Here is a 27,567-nt window from a genome sequence, read left to right as displayed (position 1 = left end):
CACCCCCACCCTCTCTATTTACATTTTAGAAATGGTTCTTGTATTAATCTTCGCCGCAGGCCAGACGGATGTTAGTGCTGCTCACATCTGGGATCAGCTGCCTCCAAAGAGGACCTTTAACAGACACTGGACTCACTGCCACCATCAGCAACAGTATTCAGCCCCAAGGAAACATTGTTGAATGGAATGGGGCATGAGATTAAATTATAAGTGCGTATTTTCATTAGATTATTCATTAAAATGAAATAACTGATATTCTTATTTGTTATTGCTTTTAAAAAAAATTATTCATATGAAGTGTCTAAAGCAGCCCAGAACATGGACCTGAACAAGAGAGAACAAGTTATTGATTGAGAAACATATCGATTGATTGATAGTAACAGTGATTTAAAAATGTTTTCTAATCTTCCCTGGGTCTTTATATGCTCTTTTTGTTTTTTATGTTATTCCAGCACTATTTTATCAGCTGAAGTCACATTGAAATCAGCATGTAAGCAGTGTTTTTGCCGCAGTGCTTTTCCTTTTGTGGCTTTTGTCTTCTTATTGTGTTGTGCCCTCGCTGTGTGCTCGGGCTACAGGGGGAAGATTTTAGCAGCTGTAAACCACAGCACATACAGCAATACAAGGCACCATTAAAATGGGAGACTATTAAACCCTTCAGTTTTAAAATGAAAATCAAATCCAAGTAATGTCTATTAATTTTTCAAACTGCTCTAGTCATCATTTTGTACATTAATCACGCCTGGGCGTGATGAATTGATGGGGAACCAGGTGCCATCTGAGCAGTTCTGCCGGCCGGCCCGATGATGGAATGTCCTCCAGCTCGAAGCCTATTAAGCCTCTCTCGTCCGCACCTCCTCTGTTCTTGCCCCAATTTTGCTTCTTTTATTTCTCCTCTCTTTATTCACGTAGTTGCGTCTTTCTGTGCGGCGCTCTCCATGGCCCGTCTCTCTTTAAATGCACCCGCACGTACGCACTCTCATCAACCCGATGACCCCTGCCAGAGATTTCGATTATTGACTTGCACTCCTGCTGGTTTGAAGATGGGAGTGGGACTGACAGACTGAGCGATCTCTCTCTCCTCCCCTCTCGGGAATCCATCTGTACCGCTGTGGCAGGACCAGTGGCTGTAAAAACTATCGATGGCGCTCCTTTTATATGATGCTGATATTGCATGCTTTATTGTACTTTTTTTTCATATCCTGTGTTCCATAGTCGGACACACTCGCCTGAAGGACTGGACGTCTTTGAGTCTAAATTTAATCCTGTGTGTAGGTTTCCATTCAGATCTTGTCTCTGTGTTTATTTTCTTAAAAAAAACCCAACAACAACAATTTTTCCATTTGCCAGAAGAGCAGGTACCAGCCCTTAAGTATTAATGTCATCCTTGTGACTGACAGGGGGGACACACAAGGCTGTTTGTGTGTGACGTCTGTATGCAAACTTCCCTCTCTGCTTAAATGGATGTTGACGAGCTCCCCATCATCCTGCGGTGAAAGCGTTGGGGCCTCCCCTTCCTTTCTTCACTCATGAACAATACTTTCAGTTCCATAAGGAGACAGGAGCTCCTCTTTTACTTGTGCTTCTTCCTCAGCCTCTTTGCTGCAAAGCCTGCTCTTTTGGTGTCGACCGCTGTGTGTTTTGGCCTGCTTGGTGCCGCACCGTACGGCTCTGTGAGGCTGAAAATGGAAGCATTAAAAGGTTTCTTTTCTTCCTCTTGGCCAAGTCTCCATTCCCCTTGCAAAGTACACACTGGCACTGCATGCATCACAGAACGTAGCCTCTCATTAGAGCTCCTCTATGGAGTCATATTAGGAGCACAGTATGTATGTGCTTCTTTCTTTCTTTCTTTCTTTCTTTCTTTCTTTCTTTCTTTCTTTCACTGAGAGAGCCATCCATCCATCCGTCCATCCATCCATTTTCAATACCAGCTTCCTTCTGCACTCAGGGTTGTGGGGGTCTCTCCCAGTTGTCATAGGGTGAAGGCAGGGTGACACCCTGGACAAGTCGCCATTTCATCACAGAGCCACGTAGAGACAATGAACCATTCGCACTCACATACACACCTATGGACAATTTGGAGTTCCCAATTCACCTCACGTGCATGTTTTTGGAGTGTGGGAAGAACCTGGAGGCAGCCCAGGCAGACCCAGGGAGAACATACTCTTGCTTGTCCTGGGAGAAGTTGGAGCCCCTGCAGAGAACCCTCACAGGCAGAACATGTGACGCGACGGCACCCCGCTGCACTCCTTCTACATGTTGTATATGTTAGAATGAATCAATAAAACTAAACTTGCTGTGGGACTAAATACACCAACTGCGCAGCGTAAATCTCCATCTGTGTTTAACCTTGGGCTGCATGTGCTCGCCGGGGCGTTTCAGACCTCCCCCTATCACTATTAGCATCCCGCATGAACGTTAATTAGCTCAAATCAATCAGGTGGGGTGTCGTTAATTGATTTTAATTTGCCAATTGAATACGCAACACAAAGTGTGTGTGTGTGTGTGTGTGTGTGTGTGTGTGTGTGTGTGTGTGTGACACGGAGGCAGCCTGTTCAAGTCTGTCCTTGGCTATCACATGTGACACTGTCATTGAAGGTCTCTCTCTCTCTCTCTCTCTCTCTCTCTCTCTCTCTCTCTGCTGCCACTGTCACTCGTTGGAACTTGTTTTCCACCAAGATAATCGGGTGTTTTCATAATTGCGGTTCTTTCGTGTTGGCTGTGGTGTTTTAGAATTTCAATTTGGCCGTTAAATTATGATTATTAAAATTTGGCCATCATTTAATAGCCAAATGTTGTACCTGTTCCTCCTCCGCTGTTCCTCCCTCTCCCTGGTCACATGCCTGTGGTGCTGACACAGTTACCTGCCACCATCCATCCGTCTCGTGTTGCTCCTTCTCACACACACACACACACACACACACTCTACATTTGGCGTGGAACTCAAGGTGGCCTTGTGCCCTGTTACTCTGGCTGCTCAGGCCAGGCTTCGTCCTTCAGCTGTTGAAGACTCGGCTCAGCTGCCTGTCAACCTGACGGCCGCGTTGTCCTCAAAGGCCTCAGCATCATTCTGACTCTGATGTTTTGTCACGCAGAACTGGTGGACTTAGACGTGCAAATGCAACCGGAGTATCTGATCACCTGGTAGAAGATCTGCCTACTGGGCTGCGTTTAGAATTGATCAGGTTGGGTGAATGTTGTATCGCTGCTGTGCTTCCATGTCTGCCGCTGGCCAGAAATACACAGGAAGCACTGAGATTCCCAGCGTGCTGGTGGATTTCTTTTTATTATTATTATTGTTGTTGTTGATATTTAGGAGACTGCCTGCTTTTCAGCTTAAAGTAAAACATGTGGGTCAAAATTGGTCTATCTTTCCAAAGTGTGACATTATTTTGCTAACTATTTTGACAGCGGGAACCCGTGTCAAGATGGAGGTCTTCACTGTAGAATTTATAGTCATCATCATATCATCGCCCATCATCAACTGAAAGTCATGGCCATCTTGTGAATGTAATTTTTTCACATTATTTAAAATTACATATTAGTATTGTTGTCAAATATTAGACAATATGCCTAGAGCAGATTCAGATTCCAGAGGGCCGTCATCTGCCTATGATCAGTTGGGGTGAGAAGGAAATGCAAGAGAGAGAGACAGAGAGAGTGAATTCTAAAATTGAAATAGGCTAAAATGTAAAGTGGTGGGGTGGTATAGCGGCTATACCACCCCACCAGTCCATGTCGAATGTGTTTGTCTGTGTTTGGGAGGGCAAGAGTACATAATGGCCCATGATCAGCCGTTAAATCAAGTCCTCAGTCCCGATCCTGGTGGCAAAGATGAAGCGTTGGCACCAAGACTCTCAGGACTGCACTGTCCGGCTCCGTCGTGGTCGTCACCTGCCAAGGACACACAGAGACTGCGGCAGTATCCTGCAAATAATAGGTAGTTCAGGTGGAGAAGAAAAGGTGATAGAGGCTCCACCTGCGCAGAGTGACAATCCCTTTAATGGGAGAGAAAGATCTGCCTCAGCGGCCTATGCCTATAGCAGCTTAACTGACAGTGAGTTGATTCTAACTGTAAGCTCCCACTAATTGTCACATATCTGAAGATGTGAAATGTGTCCTCCGCATCTCAGCCATCCTCTGAGGGAGCTGCAATTTGGCGATCCAACCCTCCCACCCTTGATGCCGAGTGCCTAGCAGGAAGGCAGTGGGTTCCAGTGTTCTAGTCCTGTGGTCTGACCTGGCCTGGAATCAAACTAACAACCTTCCAGTCTCAGGAAGAGCAGGCAGAGTTGGTGACAGTACCACCAGAGGAGCAGAGTCTTGGCGTTTTAAATAAAGGGCTGTGACACTGTCGAGTCCTGCTTCTTTCAACCTCGTAAATGTTTAATGCTGCTAAACTGACATTGATATCTGGAATCCTGAGTCTGGGTCCAGCCGACACGGTCACCAGCACAGCTTGCAACCACTTTTGCAGCATGCTTGAGCCAGTTCAATGGTCACGCTCCATGATGCAGTGTGTTCTGGTGGATTAATTACATTGCTGCAACATTAAGGCTTCACAATCCATCTTAATGCAATTTCATATTTGGTCATTTAAAAAACAAACCAAAAAAAAAAACTTTCAAACTAAGTTTTAAACGTCATACTATCACCGTGTTGTCCTCAGTCTTTGTTGGAAGATATTTGGTAAAAATGTTGTGAACTCATGATACCTGCAACAAGGATCGAAAATGCAGCCTCTCTGCACAGAGCCTTATATAGAGGCATGATACAGTCACATGCTGTTTCTGGAATTAGATTTTTGCCTCACTAAACTGGGCTCCATTAAATTAAAAGGAAATTTGAATTACTTCACTCTTTGAATTCATTGTTCTGGAGAAACGTCGAAGCGTGTCCTTTCTGAATTCTTCAGAGGAGCCGGGTGCCGTGTGACACTGTGCCTTTTCTTTCACTAATGGCTCTCTGTGCCGCAGTAGCAGTTGCACTTTGAGGCCAATGCTGTTTTACTCCTGAGGCGTACATGTGTCTCTTCCTCATCCTCATCCTCAGCCTGTGGTCTGAGTATTTCGACTGGAAAAGACAAACCTTCGCTGGCCTTTGGCTTATGCAGTGGTGCTAATTTTAGCCTCTGATTCTCTTCAGTCCCCTCACAATGAGCCATTCTTTCATTTGTACTGGGAAATTGTTGCAAGTACAAATGACATTTCAAGCGTACGCCGCTTCGTACAGAAAATAAAATATGATAATCAAATTGATCAGACTGAGTTTGACAGAGTCATTAGTGAAGTGCTCACAGACATCAGGATTGTCACAATAATACGGTTATGCAAATCAGATACAATAGATCTCATTAGGTAGCTATAATAGAACATTCTCGCTGTCTGAGGTATTAAAAAAGTCTGTTTGCCAGTTGTCACTCACTGATTAAAGAAGACAAGGCCTTCTTGGACTTGCGTTAACTCCTTTGTCTTACTGGCTAATAGTGAAAGGAGCCAAGTTCAGCTCATTATCACTTTTGAAGGTACAGAACTAGTGTCATCGCCCTCTTGGTGTTGTGCGCCAGCCTCTTGATTTCTCGCTGGGTCGGCCGCACAGTCACGTTAATATATATGGATCTCCAGCTCCTCCATGCAATAGGAACAATTGGTTCCAAACGTAAGTTCCTCCAAACGATGTGCCGTTCCAACAAAACAAATAGCAGAAACCCTGACGTTAATGATAACACACCCTGCCGAAATTGCAATTTAAAGGAAAGCAAAACAATACAGAAGAAATACAATGGGGACCTCCTCTCACTTGCAAGTTTAATTTACTTAGATTTGACAATGTTCACAGTGCAGTGTCGGTCGCATTATAGCAAGTTTATGCTCGGGCTCAGAGGGGTTGAGCTGATGTTACACTGGAGGTTTCACCGGACGTTTCACTTGCGGTACGCTGGAAGGGCGAGCAGGTAGTTGGTTTGTTTTGGTGTACAAGTTGTGCACAACTGTGACACAATGCAGCGCAACCTGGAAAGTAAGTTTGTGGGCAGCAAACAAGAACAAGAACGCTGCATTTGAGTCCATAACGTGTTTCCATGACATTGTCTGTCTGTATGTGGGCGTATCTTTCAGCACATAAATGGTGTTGATGAGTTCATGTCTAGGGTGTTGAGGGCACCGTAAACCCTTTTCACACTGGCCTCCCTCCCCCTGGTGGACGTAGTGAGTGGGTGTGAGTGCGTGAGGCCAGTTGGATTGCACATTACAGAGTGTAAATAAGCAGTAATGTTGGCTAATGCACTCTGACAAGCAGTAGAGGTGTGGATCTCCCAAGCAGCCGTGCAGCAGCGCCCCCTGCTTCCCGCTGAGTGCGGTCCTAATGTTGTGTGTACGGAGACTGGGGGAACACGCTGTGTGTTCATCCTCTTTGCCAAGTTGTCGGGTTTTGGCTTTAGGGGATTTCTTTTTTTCTGACTTGCGCAGATCCCCCCCGTCTCCCCTTGCGACTAGATAATGGCAGCTTGTGTAGCAAGGCACAGCCAGAATCTCTTTAGTGTCTCCTCGCAGCCCGGCTGCAGCTCTGTTGCCAGCGAAGGAGTTGGGAAGACTTTTTTTTTTTTTTTTTAAGAGGTTAAATCTCATCTCCTCCTGCAGAATGTTGCCGTGGCATTAGCATATAAATGTGCCCCTTGTGAGATGCATGTTTAATACGGGTGAGATTTAAAAGTATAATCGTACACAAAGTGATGATGCGGCAGCGAATGGGGCAAAACACAACGGGAGAGGTGTCGCGATGAGCTTCACCGCCGGCTTGTTGCGTGAACTCTTGTCGTTGGGTGCCAGGAATTGGATCTCGTAGATAAAAGTGAGCCCGTCCGCGCTGCTCCGCTGGCTCTGCTGCATGAACACAGGATGTTTGCCTCGACTGGAGCAATATACACAACTAGATGAGCGCCGAGCTGCAATCTTTCTCTGCTCTCATCCTCTTCCTTTTCTTCCTCCTCCGTTCAGAAACCGAAGCAGAGAGACTGGCACCCCCCTGATGGCTTCATCCTGGGCCTGTGGACTCTGATCCTGCTGGTGTTCTTCAAGACGTACGGCATGAAGCACCTCAAACACATCTTCTGAGGCCGCCTGCCGTCACTGCATACGTGGAGGCGTGAAGCTGCAGGCTGCGAGCTTTGGGCCCAAAGGGATCTTGAAGGAGAAGACGCTGCTTGTGACGGCCTGATTGCCCCGACGCTGCAGATTCAGATGAACAGCACCGCAAACGACCAAATGGGGTCTTTTTTTACGTTTGACTGTCGATCTTACGGGATCCAACATTTGTGTTGTATTTCAGAAGGGTGGTGAGAAAGGGACCAGACTCGTCACATCAAAATCTTAACAACTTTTTTTTTTTCCCTCTTCTTTTTTCATCCATGCTAAGTTTGTCCTAGTGCGGTAAAAAGTCAAGGTCAAGAAGACAGAACATTTGTCTTGTTGAAATCGGTGCAGCCTTTTCTTCTTCTAATTCTGGGTTTTGCCTTTTCCTTGGCTCTAACTAACTGCGTGACTTTTGTTAGCGTTTTGTTAATTATTTTTTTCATTTTAATTCTTATTTATTGCTTTTTCCCGAGTGAATGCTCTGTTTTGTTACGGCTCTATTGCGGCATAGATCATGTAAAAAAAAGTTAAGTCAGTTGATAAGGACGCAATTTATTTTCTTTGTGTGGTGCACTGAATATTTCATCAGTTTTGTTTAAATGATTATATAAAGTACTACTGGGGCTGCTCATGAGAATAAAATGTGGGCCGACGGCAGGCCGATTGGCTGTGAGCGTGCTGCGGAGCGATTGCTGTTTAATGCCTCCCTCGTCCATATACATTACAGTCCTTGACCGTCATCGCTGTATCACACTTGTGAAGGATAACAATCGCACATAATCCCATCCAGCACGATGGGCCCATCCACTTTCCTCCTTTCTCCTAAAGTGCCCTCCCTGTGGAAACATCCATTAGCCTCCCAGACGAGCACTCGGCTGATTGTATTTTGGATGATGGACAGCTATTCCCGCGGACGTTCCACGCCGGTGATAAGTGAGCGATAACCCAGTGAGGCGCCGGCCGGCCGACAGCGATCTCTCCCCTGAGCCGAGGCGTGTTTGCTTCTTTACTTTTCCCTCCGCGAGCGGCCGCTCTGCATCAGGCTCATTGTTGGGAGGAGTGAGTGATGCTCCAAGCTCTGGGATTGGACCTGCTGCTGTTTATCTTTCTCGCTCTCCCCCAGTGCAATGAGCCACCCATCAGGGGCCAGAGAATGAAGTGGGGAATAGATGGAGTTGGAAGCAGAGGCACATGTAATGGAATGCAGCCGCTGTGTTTTGCCAACATACACGTTTTGTTATCTATTATGCATGTCATGCCCACTTCTTGTTTTCTCCCTGGGGTGTTATTTCTTGTTTCCTGCGATGTTTTATCTGCTTCAGAGAGGCTGAAAATTTGAAATTGTGGAATAAAGCCGAAACACTGGATGAAGGGAACGCTGTCTTTATTGACTTGCCGTTGCACACTGATTGTTTGAAGACGCTGTGTTTCAGGGTGTGGCCCAACTGAAGATATTTGTACCACCAAGAAATCCTTGCAAGTGGTGCTGTGTGACGCACACGCTCTTTTCATTTCCTGACGTGAGAGACTTTACACAGTCTGGGGAGATATTTGAATTTGGGTTGCATTTATTTTGTTGCACTTCATACGGTTCTAGAAGACCAGCTGGATCTGAGCAGAGGTATACAATCACTCTGTACAGCTCTGGCAGCGCATGTGTTTGATATCCTATCCAACTCATCTCAGACGGAGCTGTTTATTCTGAATACGTCCTTCAGGACTTCAGGAAGGACTCCATCTCCTCTGACTGTCTTATTCCCACCTAAAGATCTTGCAGAGGGAACTGTAGTCTCTCTGTGACGACATCCCCTTCCAAAGACTTCGCTAAGCCCAGGGTCTCCTCATGCAAATAAAGATCAGTGTCTCTCTAAATCTCTGGTGTTTACTATTGGACCTGGAGAGAGAGTTCATATGAAGGATTTCGAAAGATTTTTTTTATTAGGACGGTCAAGACAAACCACTAACCCAGCCCATAACTATCAAGCAATTATTTTTCTGCGCCCCAAGTTAGGAAACGTTTCTAATAAATTGTTAAATGTTCCTTATTGGTTGTAGTTGGAAACACAGTTTCCACCAAGGAGAGCCTCAGGTGTTGCACTTGTTAAATGTTGAAGTGGATCGTTAATGCCGTTCAGTCTTGGTAAAACAGGTGCTACTGCAACAGTAGCTTGGTTCACGGTCACTTGCTGTCCTCCCTCCTTCCTTCACATCCCTCTGGCTCATGAGGTCAGCTTGCAGCTGCTGCTCCCAGGTTTTGTCACAAATTAAAAACAAAGTAGCAAGAACATGGATATTTAATGCTTAAAACAAGCTTATTTAGATTGGAGCCTGGCCAGACGGAGGAATTTAAAAAATCTGATCTCGATCTGGCGTGTTACTTGATCATCATCATCAGCAGCAGCAGCAGCAGCAGCAGCAGCCACCTTCAGGTTGTTCCTGCAGTGCGCACACAGGCATTTGTTGTCTTTAGAAGCAGAACCTTCGTCCCATGCGGGAGGAGGCCTGCTAAATTTAACAATTCACGCCCAACACACGCTTCTTTTCTTTTTTTTTTTTTTTTTTTTTTTTTTTACGAAAACATTGCACAAGCTTCTGACTTTGACAGATTTTCTGAATTCCATCCATGGAAACCCACTGCTCGCCTGTTAGTGAGACTTTCACATGTCACTCAATCTATGGCACTAAATTTAGCAGTCACATTCTCAAGCCCAGCAACAGCTGTGGCACAAATGTGTGCCTTTCACCAAGTTTGTATGTCACAGAATTAACTCTCAGTTCTGTGACAGTGACGGCTGCAAGAACATATTGTTTGCACAATTGCATCTATTTATTTATTTATTTATTTGTTTGTTTGTTTTACCAGTGTCTTCATGACAGAACCAGCTGATAGAAACAGATGTAAGGTTTAAAAGTTCCAAAGGAAGACACTGATGTAGGGGAAGGTGAAGAAAAGAAGATGAATTTCTCACAATTTCCATGTTTAGGAAAGTTATTTTACAAGTGACAAATGACTGGTCTATTAGCATGAAATATTACTCTTTCTCTTATTATGTAGGCAGGAATGTTTGACGTTTTATTATGAATGGACTTATTATACATAAAATTCTTGATAAAAGAAAGTGAAGGAAATGAAAACAGTTTGATAGACTTAATTAATGGTAAAGAGCTTGCAAAGTGTATTGATGACGGGACGTTCGTATTTATCATTTTTGGAATCATATTTCTAAACTTAATTATATAATAATTTCCCTCTTGTCAAGCCACTTTTATGATCGACAAATCAAAATTACATCAGTGTGTCAAATCATTTTATGTTAGTTGTGTCATGGTGGAGTGTCATTAAATAATTTCAAAGGTAATGTGAAAAAGTACTGATTTCTTTGATCAAAAATAATAATTATATGAAAATAAATGTAAATAACACCAAATTATTTATGCAAATACACAATTAGAATCAGAGTCCTTTATGAATCCACCGGGGAAATTGCTTAAAAGAGGTGTTCCCATACCGGGAGTCGAACCCGGGCCGCCTGGGTGAAAACCAGGAATCCTAACCGCTAGACCATATGGGAGTCTTGCTTCAGACAGGGGTCAATGACATCCAGTCAATATTTGACCCTTTGAACGTCACTGCCAACTTATGATCATGAACAGCTTCACACTCACTCCAGGTACTTTTCATTTGTTTTAGGAAAAACAAACAAACAAATGGAAAAAAAAATTAAGAGAACACAACATCTTTGACATTTTAATAGAGAAAATGAATTTGAAACGGTTGCATCCTGCTGTGGCTTCTTCCTTTTAAGGTGAGTCACACTCATCCACAAAACCCACAATACCCACAATACACAAAATGTGTTTCATCTTCACCTCAAAATCAGTGACGTTTTGAACATTACGGCTTTTTGTGCTGCAAAGAGACAAAAGGCTGACGACAGGTTTGTTGAGTGATTTAGATTGTTTTATTTCATTTATGAACACACACACACACACACACACGCACGCACACTCCTCAAAAACATTACAAACGAATGCTGAAATTACTTGTCAGATGGACGTAAGTCATTGTTTAAACTGATAAAACTGTCATGGAATATATATAAGCGTTACTTTTCTGATTCACACTGCTGTCATACCTGTACAGTATATATGTAGCAATCACTAGTTAGCTTAGCATAAATGGTTGTAAATGATTAAAATGGTTCAAAAATTTACCCAGACAAACTTTTAAAGGCAATTTTATGTTCTGGCTGTGTTGGGCTTTGTGACCGTTGACCATAATTTGGCTGTGGAATGAAAGTTAGGAATTACACATTGTAAAATGTTTTGTTCTAAAACTCATATTGGAACATTTCACCAAGTGAGTGTTATGTCATTAGGAATTGACCGCTATTTGTTTCTGGATTGTTGTTTTTTATGAAACGGACACTCGGAAAAACTGAAGTTGGGCCTCACAAAATTCTGCAGTTTTCTTTCCTTTTTTTTAAAAACTCCCTTTTTTTGAAAAAAAAGAAACAACACCAAAAATGAAAACTGTTAGCAGATGTTGTCTTGTCAGCATACAATTACTCAGTAGATGAAGATATAAAAGGAAAAAAAAAAAACAGACATCAGTCATCGAACAGTATTGTATCGGCCTTTCTTTCAGTGCCAAGCTCAGTCCAGTCTCCATTAAACGCATTGGCTCTTGATGGAAGCTTGGCTGTGCTGCGAGTGCGACTTGAACCCGGGTCACCGCCTTATCTCATTGCCCACCATGATGGTAAAATCAAGGACTTATCACAGCAACGTATAATGAGCGTTAACAACACATGTCCTCGCTTTCGATTTTCAGTTGGGGGAAAGGAGGGCTGAGAGGACACGGTACCAATGGACTACTGACTAGCAAAGAACCACGAAGGAGTGCAAACACAGGACAAGTGTATGCAACAGAGGAGATGAGTGTCAGATTCACAGGCTGTATAAAAAAAAGATGGGCGGAGCTTCCGGTAAGGTGAACGTGCCAAAAAGTTCCCTGGTTTGGCCGTCAGGGACCGCCAAAGACGGTTGCAAAAAGACTAGAAATGCACTGATTTTATACCTTCACAAACTGGTTAAAAGTTTTCGGTTGGTCTAAATCTCAAGTGAAAAAATGAGTCAGGTAGGCTGTAATGCTTATTTTATCATATATTATTGATCTATTTTTAAGTAAAATTGTCCAGTAAGTTGTGGGAGTAGCTGTAATATAGTCGTCTTACCAGCAGGTGGACAGGTGTTTTTGCGGCACGTGCTGCACTCAGATCCAATCGCCGCTCACCTCTGGTACCACCCACACATGAACCAGAACCTCAAGAAACCAATCTCTATTCACAAAACAGCAGGCGACGTCACAATGACTCCATCTCTACATAAAGTCAATGATCAGCCCACACTTTATTCTCCTTCTCAGGTGCTCCTGGGACACATTCTGCCGCATCCCTGGCCTGCATTTCCATAGAGAAGCGGCCCCTAGCTATAAATCTCACTGTTAAGCGGTGACAGGAGGCCACGCAGCCTTGTGATATGTCTGAACTGGGGGGCAGCGGAGCTGCACCGGCGTTGAGATAAGCCCTCCAGGTTCTGTGCTGCACACTCGTCCACAAGCTGTGAAACCTGACCAGCGAGGCATTCATGGGCCTTGGCTTGCACAAATTGGGGAGGCATTTTCAGCAGAAAAGTCAGGAGGAGACAATTTGGGAAATCTCAACAGCAGGGCCGCCTCCTGCACAATTGTGAAAAGCCATAATTCATCCCCATCCTTTTGAGCAGCTGTATTTTCAGCACTGGTCCCACATGGCCTCCTCCTCCGCCAGTGTCCTCCTGTGTACACGTGTCGACCACACACCACCGTTGCACATCTGACTGCATGCATGAAGAGTGAAGCCTGAAGGCTTCAAGGTTTATTTAAAAAAATAAATAAAAAAAGACACTGGGACGTAAAACCTTTGAATTGTCTGCAAACAAAATAGGCCGGAGTGACGGAGTGGGAGAAAAGGGGAGTGTTGGGTTAGCATTGCCCCCCACCCCCACGCCCACCCCCGTCCTCTGCTTCACAGTGATCTTCGTGCTGGAGATCAGCCGGACCGCCACGCAAATGTCTCCCTCCCTCAGACTCTCTCCCTAAATTCTTCTTCTTCGTGGCATTTTCCATGCCCGAGACTGAAGGTCACGTCTTCCGGTGCACTGGGGGGGGCGCCGCCGCTGCCGCCAGAGCCGCCACGACCTTCCCCTCTGCCGTCCTGTTGGCCGGCAGCGGCGGGGGGCTCCAGTCCGGCTGGTAGAAGTGGATGTCAAAAGTCTGCGCCCAGCTGGCGAAGACCCGCTTCTCGGTGATGAAGCGGTGGTGGCTGCCCCGCCGGCCGCGCTCGTGAGAAATGTACATGGCGCACTCGTCGGGGCCGCGCGGCTCGTAGTAGTGATAGGGGACCGACTGGTGCTGAGGCTCCCTGCAGACGGCGGCGAAGAGAGAGACAGAGAGACAGGAGAAGACGATGGAGTGTCTGACTGGCCAACTACATCAGGTTGCAGTATATGATGTGCATGGTTTCATGGTGAAGGGTTGTTTATGTATGAAACACGCATGAAACAACTGGTATTGGTTGGTGAGCTATCCTAGAATGACCTTAAGGGTCAACGCAAATATATGGCTTTCAGTGTGATGAATGAGCCAGTCAGAAGATGGTAGAAGCACCTGACCTATATATATCAGAAGCAGCTATTGTGATGTTGGAGTTGTTCACATTGGCCGCGGCTACTTTTTGGAATAATCTTCCTCCTGTACAATCAAGTCTGTGTCAACGATGATTCCTTCATCATTTACACATCACTGCTGCCTGACAGCCCACCACAACAAGCCAGCTGACATTTGGATTGGACATTTAGTGAGTCACTTGAGTGTGACGCTGCTGCGGCACTGCGCAGTTGAGTTTTTCAGTGGGAGGAGAAGGACCTGATCTGCATCTGTCTGTTTGCGTCCAAGGAGAGAAATTTCACTTTCTTTGACAACATTTAAATGCCACCTTAAGCCCTGAGTAGAATAAAAGCATCAGAAAAAAGTAGCCTGTAGCCTGAATGAGCTAGAATGAACAACTGTGATGCACATTTCTCTCTGTGTCACTGGCTGAGAACTGGCTATCTATCTATCTATCTATATCTATATCTATATCTATCTGTCTATCTATCTATCTATATCTATATCTATCTGTCTATCTATCTATCTATCCCAAAAACCACAAGGGGTGCGAAGCTGAATAGATAGATTAGCAGCTTAACGGATTCACGAATATCATCATCCTCATTGTCGTCGTCGTCGTCATCATAATCATCACCATCATGACATGATCACCTTGGTCGCGAGGTCGTCAGGGTCAGTGTATTTGTTCTATTGCTTGTGTTCCTGTGTCTTGAGGTCAGTACATTTGATTCAATGGTTTCTTTGTGTTTTTGTTTTGTCTGGATGAAATTGCTGCTCTTTCATGAGGATTCAGACTGATCTCATTTCATGTGGAAATAGAATGTAGCCTCGCTGGGGAAATGATGCCCCATTGCATAACAAGGTTTTCTAAAAACTGAGAGAGGCTGTTGATGATGATGATGATGATGATGATGGTGGTCCACACATCTGTCAGTCTGCTGTGCTGTGCAGGCAACAACCATGATAACAGGATTAAGTGAAGAAATGGAAAGCTTTTGAAAAAGAATTTCCAATGACAAGCCCTACCTATGCATTATACAGAGTATATATTATTTAAGTTTCTCATTAATGCATTTGCTCAATAATGCATCTATCACTCATGTTCAAGCGACTTACAAAAACCCGGTTTTCCCATTTTCTTTCCGATCCGTCCACTGAAATCAAGCCGCCTCCAATTGAAGGCTATAAAAGATTACCGAACATCAATCGACCACTTTCCAAAGGAATCATCATCAAGATTAAATGTGCCTTGACCCCATCGCCCCCTTAACGTATCACATTTTATCATCTGTTCTTTTTTTTATTGAGAAATCCAAAAGGACTTGTAGTCCGTCCAATAAAACCCCTGATTAAAGTGCGCCGCCTGCAGCGGATGAGATGTGAGCTGTATTTCAAGCCATTAAACTCGGCTAACGAGGCGAGATGGCCAAAGTGCTGGAAGCCACTCAGAGACGGCGGTGAATCCCATAGTTCTCAGAGTCTCTCCAGAGTTTCTGAAGTTTGCCCAAATCAGAATCTCCCTTTTCTTTCTCACTTAAGTCTCGCAGTGAACCTTCCCAGGTCAGTCTTTTAGGTGCACGGTTAAGCTTTCGTTCAAAATTCCAAACTGATCCAAAGAGTCACTGTGGTAAAAAAGGAAACTTGTTCAACATTTAAGACTTTAACATATAAAAGAAAAAGAAAAAATCAATAGTGACTGGAATGATGATAAGGCGGTGGGAGAAATGTACCTTTCTAAGGCAAAGGAAGCCTTGATTTAACAGTTCCCTTTCAACGATCCAAACTCACATCAGGATATTGGACACAATTATATTGTTTAACTGAAACTGCTTCAACAATCCCTCATTCCCCTTTTTGGTTCAGATTTAGTTTTTCAGTTTCCCTCCTTTTTATTTTAAAACAGACATGATTAGATTAGAGACCATGACTACAAAGTTTCTACTAACCTGTATATTTATTACTTTACTACAGTTGATAAAAGATACTGACAGACTGACCAACTCTAAAATAGGCCTGGAAATGAAACAGTTACCTCAGAAACAAACTGCGGAGACGATTCAGTAAAGCCATTGTTCCTCGACAATTTTCTCTCCCACTTTTTTTTTTTTAGAAAGCTAACTTTTCAGATGCGCTGTCAGAGTTTGCGTGCACGAAGATGGAAAGCGTGCTGCCCATTTTTCATAGATTCAAAGTTGTCATTGACGTTCTCTGCTGTCACTGTTGCGCACTACAGTTTGTGGCGTGGGTCTACAGAAGGCTGCGTGGCCGTAAATAAATGATGTCAAATGCGTCATGCAGGGTGAACACAGCATGTTTGGTCTCAGGCTCATCCATCCAAGAGCGCCGCCCGCTCCTGCGAATACCGCAGAGAGTACAACTGCCAACTTGTCAGATGTGGTTGCATCTGCAGCGTGGCGTGACAAAGCAAATACATATAATTGAGCAAAACAGGTGGACGGACAAAGCGTGCTGTCTGAGCAGTGAAGCAGATGACACACGCAGGTGAGGGCAGTCTCCCTGGGGACTGTTTTTGTCCCTTCCCTGCATTTGCTTAAAAAATGTCTTCGCTTCTCACATCGAGAGAACTTTTGTTTGTCTGACACACCAGGTATGAAGTTGTGCTTGATTCATTTCAAGTAACTTCCTGGGGTGGAGCCCATAGAAAGAACCTACACAAGTGAGCATTAGAAAAACTACTAGTTTACTCGAAGGATGCCCTGTCTTTCTCATTGTATGTCTTTTTTTTTTTAATGCCAGTCAAACAAGGCTGCAACAGCATCAGCTGACTTGTGCAACGGTGCTAAGCTAAACTCAAAAAGGGCTGTTGTTAGTCATTTATTTAACTTAAGACAGACAGACAGACAGACAGACAGACAGACAGACAGTCAGTCAGTCAGTCAGTCAGACAGACAGATAGAAACGAATGCTGCCCCTTGAGCAGCATTAGCATATTAATCAACCAAACATGTTGATAAAAACTTAGCAAATATTACGACATTAAATGTACATCGTATCCCTGAAGAGATTATCTACACTGCTTCTGACTTTTGAGTGAATGTTGTTGAATCATGTGTCAATGTGTCAATCACCCATTGGGAAACGGGACATTAGAAATTAGTAATGGAACACCGTACAGTTGGAAATGTGCGCTCGATGGTTTAGAGAGGTCATATTTTTTAATTCAGGCAATTTAATTTTTCAGTGCATTCTGAAATTTCACCTGAAAGTCATCCCTGATTTTCTGTTGGGTGGTGTAGCTCTCTACCCCTGATCTGTCGTTCCCCTTTTCTCCACACTGAGGCCCTTATAGACTAAAAGCGCTTGACATGCTTGTGATGAGTGTAACTTCAGGACAAGCTGTGGGATTTTCAGTGAACCTCCTTTGAAGCATGATACATACCAGAACAAACAAACAAAAGCTCCACCTACTAATGAATCAGTTTCCTTGGAAATGATTTTGAAATTCCTGGAGGACCCAGGAGCTGGGTGTGCAGGTCGTGACACTTTCACTCCTGTGTGTGTAGGAGAGCCTGTCAAATTCACTTTATTGCATCTGTGTCACGTCTAACAGAGACTGTTTGAAGCACTAAAGCCCTGAACCACTTGCACTTATAAGATAGAAAAACGCTGCTTTGACCTACTTCTCAGATTTGTTTTCATTTTCTCCCAAAGCCGCTTGATGCAGTCATGTTGCAGTGGGAAAAGCAAAACTGTCTGACATCTAATAATTTTAACAGAACACATTCGCCAAATGCACAGTAGACCGGCTTCTCCACTCTAATATCGTGAGTTAAACATTTTCCCGGTTAAATTGTTACGCCGCCGGCGATGCTTCTCAATCATCTACGATGTTATTTTGTATCGGCGAACTCGGTGCGTGCTGCCGCTCATGTGGAGCAAAAGAGCGCTGAGCGATACGGCGGGACATGGCAGCGTGACTTATTGATTTGACAACCGCCCTCATGTAACCCCTTTTGCTTAACAGTGACTGTTGGTGTCTGCGAAGTTCAACAATGTGAATACATTGCACACACACAGTGAACTTGCTCGCGGGACTCTGCACTGCACTGTGCATGCTGGGTGGATGTTTTGTGTCAGTAGGCTCCGCACGAACCGTCACCAGTCAGAGGTAATTTAAAAGGGGCCCTGTTGTGGCCTTATCCAGATGTAGTTGATTAATTTTGGTGTTCTACTTCCAACAATAAACAAGGTTGGTTTGGTCAAAAAACTCCTAGTTTGAGCTGTTTGGACCTTATAAAAACAGGCCTTCCTCTCCCTCAGCCTGAAGAGGCGGTTCTCTGTTGCCCCTCCCCTACCTACACCATCCGTGGCTCCACCTCCAAACTGTTCACTCCCTTCGGTTTAACCAGCCGCTCACTTCTAGCGCTAGCTAGCGGGGAAGTAGTAGTAGCAAGTGGCGACTAGATCTCATGCAGTGTTGCCCACATTGAAAAAAAAAAAAAAAGTCTACAGAGGCCTCACTATGATAGTCAGCTCGACTTGTAACGTAAAAAGGTTGAGCAAAATCCAAAAGACTTGTTTCAGCGCAATAACACAGAACATGCCTGCCCATCTAGAAATGAGCAAGTGGTCATTTTCTGTGCTTGGTGTGTTTGATGGCATACCAGTAACGCTAAAAGGCACCTTAAATAGCTAAAAAAAAATTGATACTGGGCTCCCTTGATTGGCACAGCTTGGTGCACTGGTGAAAAGTGTGCGAGTCGTTTGATGTCTAATCAGAGCGGATTTGTGCAAATAAATCAGATAAGAGCTTCATGGCACTGAGGGTGTTTCTTTAGCTAAAGACACTGATGCTATGTGTATTTGTCTACAAATGTTTTTTTTTTCCTTTTCCTGTCGTGGTTATTACTTTTTCTAAGTGTAAGAAATTGTAAACAGAACTGCAAATGGGCTCGACTATTTACTAATGTATTAGAAGAGCAAGAACTGGGAGGAAATCATTTATGTTTTGCATGGCGCACTATTTCCACTGTGCCACAGCAGCAGAAACGGAAACAGAGAGAGAGAGAGAGACAGAGGAGAGAGAGAGAGCTCCAAATGTTTTCTTCTTCTCAGGCCCTCGTAACCACATAAACATGATGAATTAGTGAGCGGGTGGCGTAAAACATTAATAAATTGCCTCTTTCCAGATTCATTTTCAAAGAGATTTAAACTTTTCCCAAAGACTCACAGCCACACTTAACGTGCCCTCTTGCTGAATACACTTTTCGGATATATATTCAATATATTGATATGTACAGCTGCAGCAATACTCATTCATTCAATCATTCAAAACGTTCGCTGCCGAGCGGCTGACAATGTTTTGTATTCAGCTCGGCTGTTTCACCTGCAGAAGTCTGGGGCGACCATGCCGTAGACATTGATCCTATCGCACAGCTCCAGGGCGATGGTCATGGTGAACCAGCCGGTGCTCAGCCACGAGTTGGATATCCTCCTGCAGAGGGGAGGCAGAGGAGGAGGGGGAGGGCACAGTAGACAGCTGGATGAATTTCATGCGTGGGAAGACTTGCAAGGATGAAAAATGTGCCCTATTTGATTCTGTGGAATGCAATTACTTGGAATAGAAAAAAAAATAGATAATCAGAAAATCTTGCATCGGTGTTGTATGGCAGAGCACAAAATTGATCTAAATCCAGTGGTTGATTTTCCTGACTGCCAGATCATTCAAGTTCCCTCCACGGCTTCAGTGGAATACTGCTCCATCATACACATCGACAGGATCTCCTGGCCTCTGTCAAATAATCAAAGGCTTAATCAGAGAGATGCAGTGCGCGCAGTTTTAGAAGTCGTGACTGTGAGGAAATGATCACTAATCACAGTTCTTCATCGTCTTTATGTCCATGTCCAACGATTCCAGTCACGTTAAAAATTTGTTCACCAGAAGAAAAAAAAAGGGAAAAATACCCCGCATCAAATGATAGAAAGAAAGAAAACACACAAACTGTATGAACAAACTTACACTGTTTGATACACTGCCAAACTAAATACTGCATACATCACACACACCTTTGACTCAATCACCATGGCAGAGTTCCAAGATCCCCACCTATCAACATCGTAAGCCCCACAGTGAGCGTCGCCAGGATTCTGCCTTTAGAATTTTACAGCAGGCTGAATCACAGCAAAAACAAGTCAGTGTCTCAATAGCTTGTTTTTACTGATATTCTAGTCTGATTTATTATTCATTCAGACTGTTGTGTCAACAACATTTATTAATGCAACTGAAAATGTAAACACTGTTGATGGTCTGAATAAAATGCCAAAAATTGTGACGACCAAACCCAAACGCTGGGAAACGGCAAAGACACAGTGTGCAGCATTTCCCATGTCAGATTTTAGTAGATCAGGAGACATTCATGAGCAGACATTCAGATTCCTTCAAATGGTGGAAACCGAATGCTTCCCAAAACCTTTTGAGAACACAGCACGCACACCTTTCCGGGGTTTCAAAAAGAGAAACTCCGGCGCTCCTGTGCACTCCGGGTGTTGCGACCGCTGTCACGATCAGCAGGTGGGCAGCAAGGTGCGTCAGTATATTTATATATTGATATATATAATCAATATAATATTGATTATATATTTATAACAACTGTGACACATGTTTGTTGTGTGATATATTTTACAGTTACCGCCACCTTTGTGCAATTTTATAGCTGTTTAGTTGCTGATCTGATCGAGTCAGTGCAGGTTTCAAGTGTAAGTGAATTTCTAACTTATCAACGTGTCGTGTTCTTAAAAAATAAACAAAAACCTTCATTATATTTGTGATAAGGTGTGTGTGTTATACTATTTTTGCTGCTATATGCACTGATTTTCTGGCGCAAAAGCAGGGCGATCACTTTGTCAATCTGGCCCTCAGTGTTCTTGTCACCTTGGTACAGAAGTTCTGGAATCTCAAAACCACTTACAAACACTATCTCGCGGTCTATTGGAATCCATGCAGTCACGTCAGTGCCGAGACCTGAAAATGTGGATTTATTGAGACCAAAGTCTTCTTTCTTTATAATGTGACTGGAGGGGGGCAGAGGTTGAAACTCGGGAGGCATCTGTCTGAACCACCTCATCACTGTGCTGCTTTCAGGGCGCCGGTTCTTGACTGCAGCACACTTAACCTCCACATCAGCTGAGGCTTTAACTCAACAGGACAAAAGAGAACAAACCTGGGCGTAGCTGATAAGGAAAGTGTGGAGGCAGGTTCCTCGACGAATGCAGGGCCTGTCTGAACGGTTGTTTGAAAAGGAGTTCACATTTTCTTCTCTTTTCTCTACTTTTGCAGCGGAGTGAACTTCTCAGGGAGAAAAAAAATATATCCCTGAATTAAAAAGCCTGCGTGGGTTTCACATTTTAAACATTTCCCCTGACTCATGATCATTTTAAACCTGGGAAACCGAGGAAGCATAAATCATCGTCTGGTTTTTAAAGGCCAAGCTTGGCATATATGGTTGGTTGAATAAAATCGAGTGTCTATTTTAAAACACCGACACATTTGGCTTCATTCATTTGAACTCTTTCGGGAGAAAACAATTCTGATGTTTTGTATGCAAGTGAAGATAAATTAATCCGTCAAAAGGTGATTCTTTTTTTGGATCCAATCAAATAAAAATGAACTGCAAAGCATTTGTGGTTATTTAGACACAGTCGTGATCAGATCCCACAGATCTAACATACTTTAAATTCTGGGAGACACATTAAAACTTCCAGTTGTTGTTGTTGTGACTGCATCGCACTACAATAAGTTAAAGCAGGTCAGTTACCATTACCCCCCCGCACCTGCAGTTTTTTTTTTTAGTTTGTGAACCAAAAAAAGAGCTAATATTGTAACTAATTTTGATTCATTCAGATACACCAATACAATACAATGCGTCTATGTTTCAAAATGTGACTGAATGTGACAAGGCGCAGAGGGCCCAGGCAGGCTTCAAAACCCCAGACTCCCAGGTAATAGCCATGGTGCTTAACCATTCGGCCAAAGGGAAATCCCCATGGCTTGGTAGCCAAGGCGCATGATCAACTGGAGGCATAGTGACAGGACCGCCACTGTCACACATAGCAACATGTGAAGAATCACCATGAAACAGAACAAAAGAATAAAGTAATCACGTGGGGTTTTGCAACACCGACATGTCACTCACCTGTCACGTGACATGCAACAAATAAAATCTTTGAATCTGGAAGTAAGAACACAAAAAAACCCACAAAATATTGATAAAATAAACGTGACGGAGCGCTTGCTTGTTTCCTTCCAACCACCGACCGACAGCCGACCAGAATCCATCCTCAGACCGCGACAGCAGCTCTGCAGGAGGCGCCTTGTTAAATCATTAGCTGTTGTTGCACCAGCTGCGGCGCTCAGCGGCGGGGCGACGAGCCAATGTCACGTGACGGCTTCCATCCGCCGCTCGGCGGCAGGAACGAGGCTGAACGACGCCGTCGCGCCGCTCCTCGTTTCCATTTAATCGAGGCGGGATCTCCAGGTTTTTCCATTTGAAGAATGTGCAACGTTTTAAACACGGCAGCTCGCTCAGCAGACTGCCAGCTCGCGCACGCCACCCACCGCTAGTCACGCACTTCCAGATGAGACAAAAAAAAAAAAAAAAAAAACTTTCCCAAATTCAGAGCGCAACATGTTTTTCCCTGCAGTAATCTGAGGGGGATGCACACGCAGCTAATCCCAGTTGAGGCGCCTGCGAGTGGGAAGGCAGAGCAGATTTCCCCCTGCAGAGGAACGGCGCCCGTCCTCGTGTTTACACCGCTCACGCTTGTAAATCCGCTGTGAGAACCCACCCATATAACGAGCTGCACTATTGTGACATGGTAAGTGAAGTTTAAAATCTTAATGTAAAAAAGAAAGAAAGAAAGAAAAAAAAAAAACTTTCAACGGAAAAGGAAGATTATTTTCTAACAGAGCTCACATTCAGTGGAAGAAATGACTCGTTATTAGACGAGGGAACCCTGCAGGAGAAACACTAGAAAACATGGATAAATGAAACACCAACACTACTGGGACTTTATTTGAGAAATAAAATTCAAGAAATGAAATTCAACACGGGAAGAAGGAAGAAGAAATGAGAGGCTCTTCTTCCTATTTTATTTTTGCTTAAATAACTTGGAAGGTGTTAATGTCTGAGAAGTGTGCGGATTTTCTTCCACAGTTTGTGCTAACACTAATTATGGCGCTGTGGAGAGGAAGAGAGCGCGAGAAAGTGTGATTAGGGAGAATTAGTTAAAGCTAAAATGCCTCGCGCCTTTCACCTGACGGACTGCTGTAATTAAATCCTGCTCAATATTCATAAATTCTTTGAAGGCGCTTTACTTTCCCCCTGACTTCTTCACGCGCTGCACATATTTATTTCACCGCTAACAGCGACACAAATCATTTCCATGTCATTTTTTTTTAGCGTCCCGTGCTCTCTGTATTTTAGTTCCCTTATGCCTTTTTGCTGCATCAGTGGATCCTAACTGCATATTCATCTCCTAAAAAGGCAAGATGGTCTGCCAGCATCTGCAATTCTGCCAAAGAACACGGTAGGCTGAGAGCTCTTACTCCCTCTTGACACAGCGAAAATGTTTTGCTGAGCTGAGACTTTTATCAGTCAGTGTTGCTCTTCAAAGTTCCATCCTTCTAAAACCCATTTAAAGCAGTACATTACAATAATTGTATTTTAACAAAACAAGACACATTTAATAGACATTATATTTGTCTATTAACCTCAATAACAATGTGTTAATCTCTGCCGACAGTCAGCCACATACTGGTATGCAATTTTAATCCTACTTAGAATATCAGTCAATTAGAGCTTGCTAACAGACTTGACTTTGCCAGCCCAGCTTGGTTGTTTTGCATATCCGAGTGGTACGTTTCACATGTTTCTCTGGTAAAGAGCCAGTAGGTATGTATGGACTGGTAAGATTGTTTTCATTATTGAAACTACCGGTAACTAACTAACTAACTAAGTAATTAACTAACTGTAGGCAGTTCTTCCAAAATTCTGAACCTTCTGTCATTTTCAAAACAGGTCTATTAGATTCTGGCTTTATTTTTTCATCCTTTTTCTTTCAAGATGCATTTAAATCTCAGTCATCAACATGATTAAAGAAGTGAATGGAGAATTGCAGGATTCCGCTGTCACAGGTAATATATCAGTATTTTCCCCACCATAACACGCCACAGTTCCTCACATTAAAACACATCTGTTCCTTGTTCCCGTTTCTCCCTGCACACCCATGTTCCACCCACTCAGGCTGCTAAACATCACTTGATCTGTTTTAAAGTCTGTGTGGGTGCCACTGTCACTGTTCCATCCTCCACGCTAAGATAACGAAGCTCCAATCAAACCTCGCAACAGGAGATGAAAAACTCAAAGGCTAGACTGGCATGACGCACATTATCAAATATCTTATCTGCATTTTATAGGAGGCTGGGGGATGCGTGGGTGGGGGGGTGGGTTCTGTATTTCTAGTTATTACAGTCGCTGTCATTTCCTTAACCCTCTTTGCCTTTGTGTTGTGCGGGTCAGGAGAAAAAATTGTTTTAATGTGTTGGATTTGAGGGAGGGCAAGGCCTTTAAAGGTTACCGCAACCGTTGAAGTCTTCTGCTGAACGTGTCTTCACTTTCAGCTGGAGCCTTTAAACGACTCCATTGACTGCAGACACAAAGCAGATGAATATTTCATCCATTTCTAAAGGGACTTTTCTTCTCTGCATTCTTTTCAGGGTTTCTGTTGTGGTCAACTGTTGCCCGTTGCTGCTTTTGATTCTGGATTTGATGCGGTCGGCCTGAGGTGTCTTCTCTTTTTCTCCACCCGTCCTTTTCTCTCAAGTCATAAGAAAACAGTTGTCCAAAAGAGTTCTGACTTCTGCCAACCATATTTATTTATTTAGTTATTGAATAATTTATATATTCATCAGCCAATGTGTGTGTCGATTTCCCTCTAGAGGGACAAAACTTTATTCTGTTAGTAACCAAACTGTCTTTAACCTCCAGCCCACACATTGCGGAAAATCAGCGTAGAGCTCGACTTAGCGTATAGTTCAATAAAATGGGCTGTCATCAACTGAGAAAACAGAGAAAATAATAAATTGATTTAAAAAATAAATAACCTAATTTACAAGTTGAGGATTAATGCTGAGAGTCCCTGAGGGACCTGAGCCTGAAAGCAAAGGATGTGGGGGGGCTTTAGCTGTTTATGCACCTCTGCAAATGTTTTTAAAATAGGTGGATGGGTGAACATCCCACACCTTCTTAATTATCCTCACCGAATCCGTAATCATATTCCACAGGAAGCTGATTTTCCTAGAAACTGTCTCACTTTTAGCATCCCTTGTAACATGAAAAACAGCAAAAAGGCTTGCTCCTCTTCTGCTGCCCACACTCCGCGGTGGAAAAATGACCCCAAAAGAAGCCTCAAAGATATTAATATCAATAAAAGATAGGAGAACAATGTAAGGTCCTTGCTCCCTGTAAACATTGGGAAGAACAGCTATTCACCCAATCTATCCTGAAGAGTCTGACTTCACTGGCAAAGGCTCAGACAGTGTGTGTGTGTGTGTTTTTGTGTGTGTGTGTGTGTGTGTGTGTGTGTGAGAGCCGTGCAGCAGCATTTTCATCAGGCAGTCATAGCCACAGGATGAAGTACACAGCGTGGACTCACTACAGTTGAGTCACTTTTATCAGCCTGAGAGGAGGAGATGCAGGAGACACAGAGCTCCACTTGGAAACGGCTGTGACTGAATAGGACTTGTAAATCATTTTTGGGCCTCAACCGTGCACAAAGTTCAACAAGGTGAGGGTTCAGTTCAGGCGACGGTAGAAACTCAGAAAAACATTGGAGATGTTTTCATTCTTTGTTGTTTAATAGCAGAGCGACATGAGCCGTTTCTTCTTTCTTTTTGTTGTTGTTTTTTTTGCTCCAGTCAAATTAAAAACTACTCATACACTGGAAGCCATCCAGGCTATGCATCATTTCTTAAATGCTAACAGACCAATTTTGTGTTTGCATGTGTCGACGATGTGTTTTGCTGGCAGAGACCTCTCGTCATTTTTAAAGGGGAACGGTGCAAGTCGCTTGCTCCTTCTTCTTCTTCTTCTTTGCCTCTTTTTTCCCTCAACTCTGCCATCATAAACGTACCGGCTGGTTTTAGCAGCTTGCTGGTATCTTGCTGCTGTGTGCGTGTTTGTGTTGTGGTATCAAAAAGCAGTCCGCGTAGTTCCCCGTAGCTACTCGTGGGACGAGATGTGGGATGTCCACCCAGTGTCCCTGACCACTGGCCAACCTTCACCTCCCTTTTTGATCTTTCCAAGCAAAAACTGGTGCCAACACTTTGCCAACCTCCAACCCCTTTAAATGGGCTTCACAGTGTCTCTCCACCTGCCTGAACTGTTTCCCCTCGTGTGTTCACCGGCGCTTCTTATATTTTCCTCCTAACGCTGTGCATGTGCAACTGGTATGTTAAATCCGCATAAATTACTTAATGTCTCATGCATCTATTGTGCAAACAAGTCCTTAATATGCTTCTTACTACACTAATAAGTTATTGATAGATAGATAGATAGATAGATAGATAGATAGATAGATAGATGGTTAAGTACTCTATTTATCCCGAAGAAAATTCAGTAAAGTGATAATAAAGTGAATTTATTTTGTGATTGAAGGCCTCAATAATCAAAATAACAATGAAAAATGAATGTTTACTCTTTTGGGGTGAAATAAAATAATAGTTGTTGCCAATTAGCTGAATGAAGTGTCGCTGCATGCCGCTCCCTCACCTGTCTTTGCCCGTCTCCTTCTTGAAGAGCTCGTCGAACTGCAGCATCTTCTGCCAGGAGATGATGTAAACCCGCAGTTTGGGCAGCACCTGATTCATCAGCCTCAGGTTGTTGTACACCAGGCCCTTCCCGTCGCGCCTCATGTAGTTGCTGGGGCCCCAGAAGATAAACACGGTGTCTTGGCTGGCGTTGAGCAGCTCGTGGCGGCTGCGCAGCACCCTCTGCATGCTGGAGTGAGCGATGACGCGCAGCGAGGTGCGGCGGCCCACGTCCTGGGCGTAACCCCTGGAGGTCGGGGCGTCGTTCATGCGGATGACGCACTCGGCCCGGTCGATCTCGCTGCCGCGAGCGCCGCCGATCAGGTGTCCCGAGCTGGTGACCAGAGCGCAGGTCCCACAGTGCATCCTGAGAGGCTGATGGAGGCGGGTGAGGAAAGACAGAAGACACGTGTTAGAGCTTCAGTGTGTAGAATTGGACTTAATTTATGATTTTTATATTGGTAAAAGCTTATCATACGGCCCATAAATATATTAATAAGAGTGTACTCGCAGTATAATAAAAGTCATTTGGTTTTCCGACCCTCAGAACGGTTCTTGTATATGTAAGAATATACACAGCGCAATAAGGGTCTTGCTCCTAGTTAGCCGCCATCTTACGCCGCCATTTCTTTAAGGAAGTCCACCTGACAGTGCCTTAAATACATAACTCTGAGGTGGGCTTCCTTAAAAACCGGGCTTTGTTCAAAATTTTGCACACTGGACCTTTAAACAATGTGAAAATATGTGGTGAAGCGGAATCTGTTTCGCCAGAATCTGCAGAAAGGGCTCATTTGTCCTGAAGTTGCTCCACCCTCGTTTATCTAGAAACAAGCACAGTGAATAGTGATGCGAGCCAAGTGGGACTTAAAAGTATGGCTGTGTGTTTGAGGCTTTGTTGA

The 27,567-nt window shown here is 43.9% G+C and overlaps 2 protein-coding genes and 1 non-coding gene across 3 annotated transcripts in view; 1 reads left to right on the top strand and 2 right to left on the bottom strand.

The window, feature by feature from the left end:
* pigk (phosphatidylinositol glycan anchor biosynthesis, class K) overlaps nt 1-8,499 on the top strand; it is a 26,406-nt gene extending 17,907 nt beyond the window's left edge. The window contains exon 11 of the mRNA XM_076021779.1: nt 6,996-8,499. Within this exon, the coding sequence (XP_075877894.1) occupies nt 6,996-7,112 (117 nt within the window). The 3' untranslated portion in view covers nt 7,113-8,499. The remainder of the gene's footprint in view (nt 1-6,995) is intronic.
* A 2,131-nt stretch (nt 8,500-10,630) lies between these two features.
* trnae-uuc (transfer RNA glutamic acid (anticodon UUC)) lies at nt 10,631-10,702 on the bottom strand. The gene has a single exon. It is a non-coding gene; the product is annotated as a tRNA-Glu (tRNA).
* Nucleotides 10,703-11,605: 903 nt separating this feature from the next.
* The window catches only part of st6galnac5a (ST6 (alpha-N-acetyl-neuraminyl-2,3-beta-galactosyl-1,3)-N-acetylgalactosaminide alpha-2,6-sialyltransferase 5a), a 45,489-nt gene continuing 29,527 nt past the window's right edge, over nt 11,606-27,567 (bottom strand). Inside the window, exons 3-5 of the mRNA XM_076021778.1 lie at nt 26,631-27,043; nt 19,190-19,297; nt 11,606-13,594 (exon numbers count right to left, since the gene is read on the bottom strand). Of these exons, the coding sequence (XP_075877893.1) occupies nt 13,315-13,594; nt 19,190-19,297; nt 26,631-27,043 (801 nt within the window). The 3' untranslated portion in view covers nt 11,606-13,314. The remainder of the gene's footprint in view (nt 13,595-19,189; nt 19,298-26,630; nt 27,044-27,567) is intronic.

Source organism: Nelusetta ayraudi, unplaced genomic scaffold, assembly GCF_046127955.1.
Source record: "Nelusetta ayraudi isolate G7.1 ecotype Tasmania unplaced genomic scaffold, CSIRO-AGI_Nayr_v1 ptg000011l, whole genome shotgun sequence".
In the NCBI taxonomy this organism is placed as follows: Eukaryota; Metazoa; Chordata; class Actinopteri; order Tetraodontiformes; family Monacanthidae; genus Nelusetta; species Nelusetta ayraudi.
The sequence above is the reverse complement of the archived record's forward strand: the minus strand, read 5'-3'. Positions and strand labels throughout refer to the sequence as shown.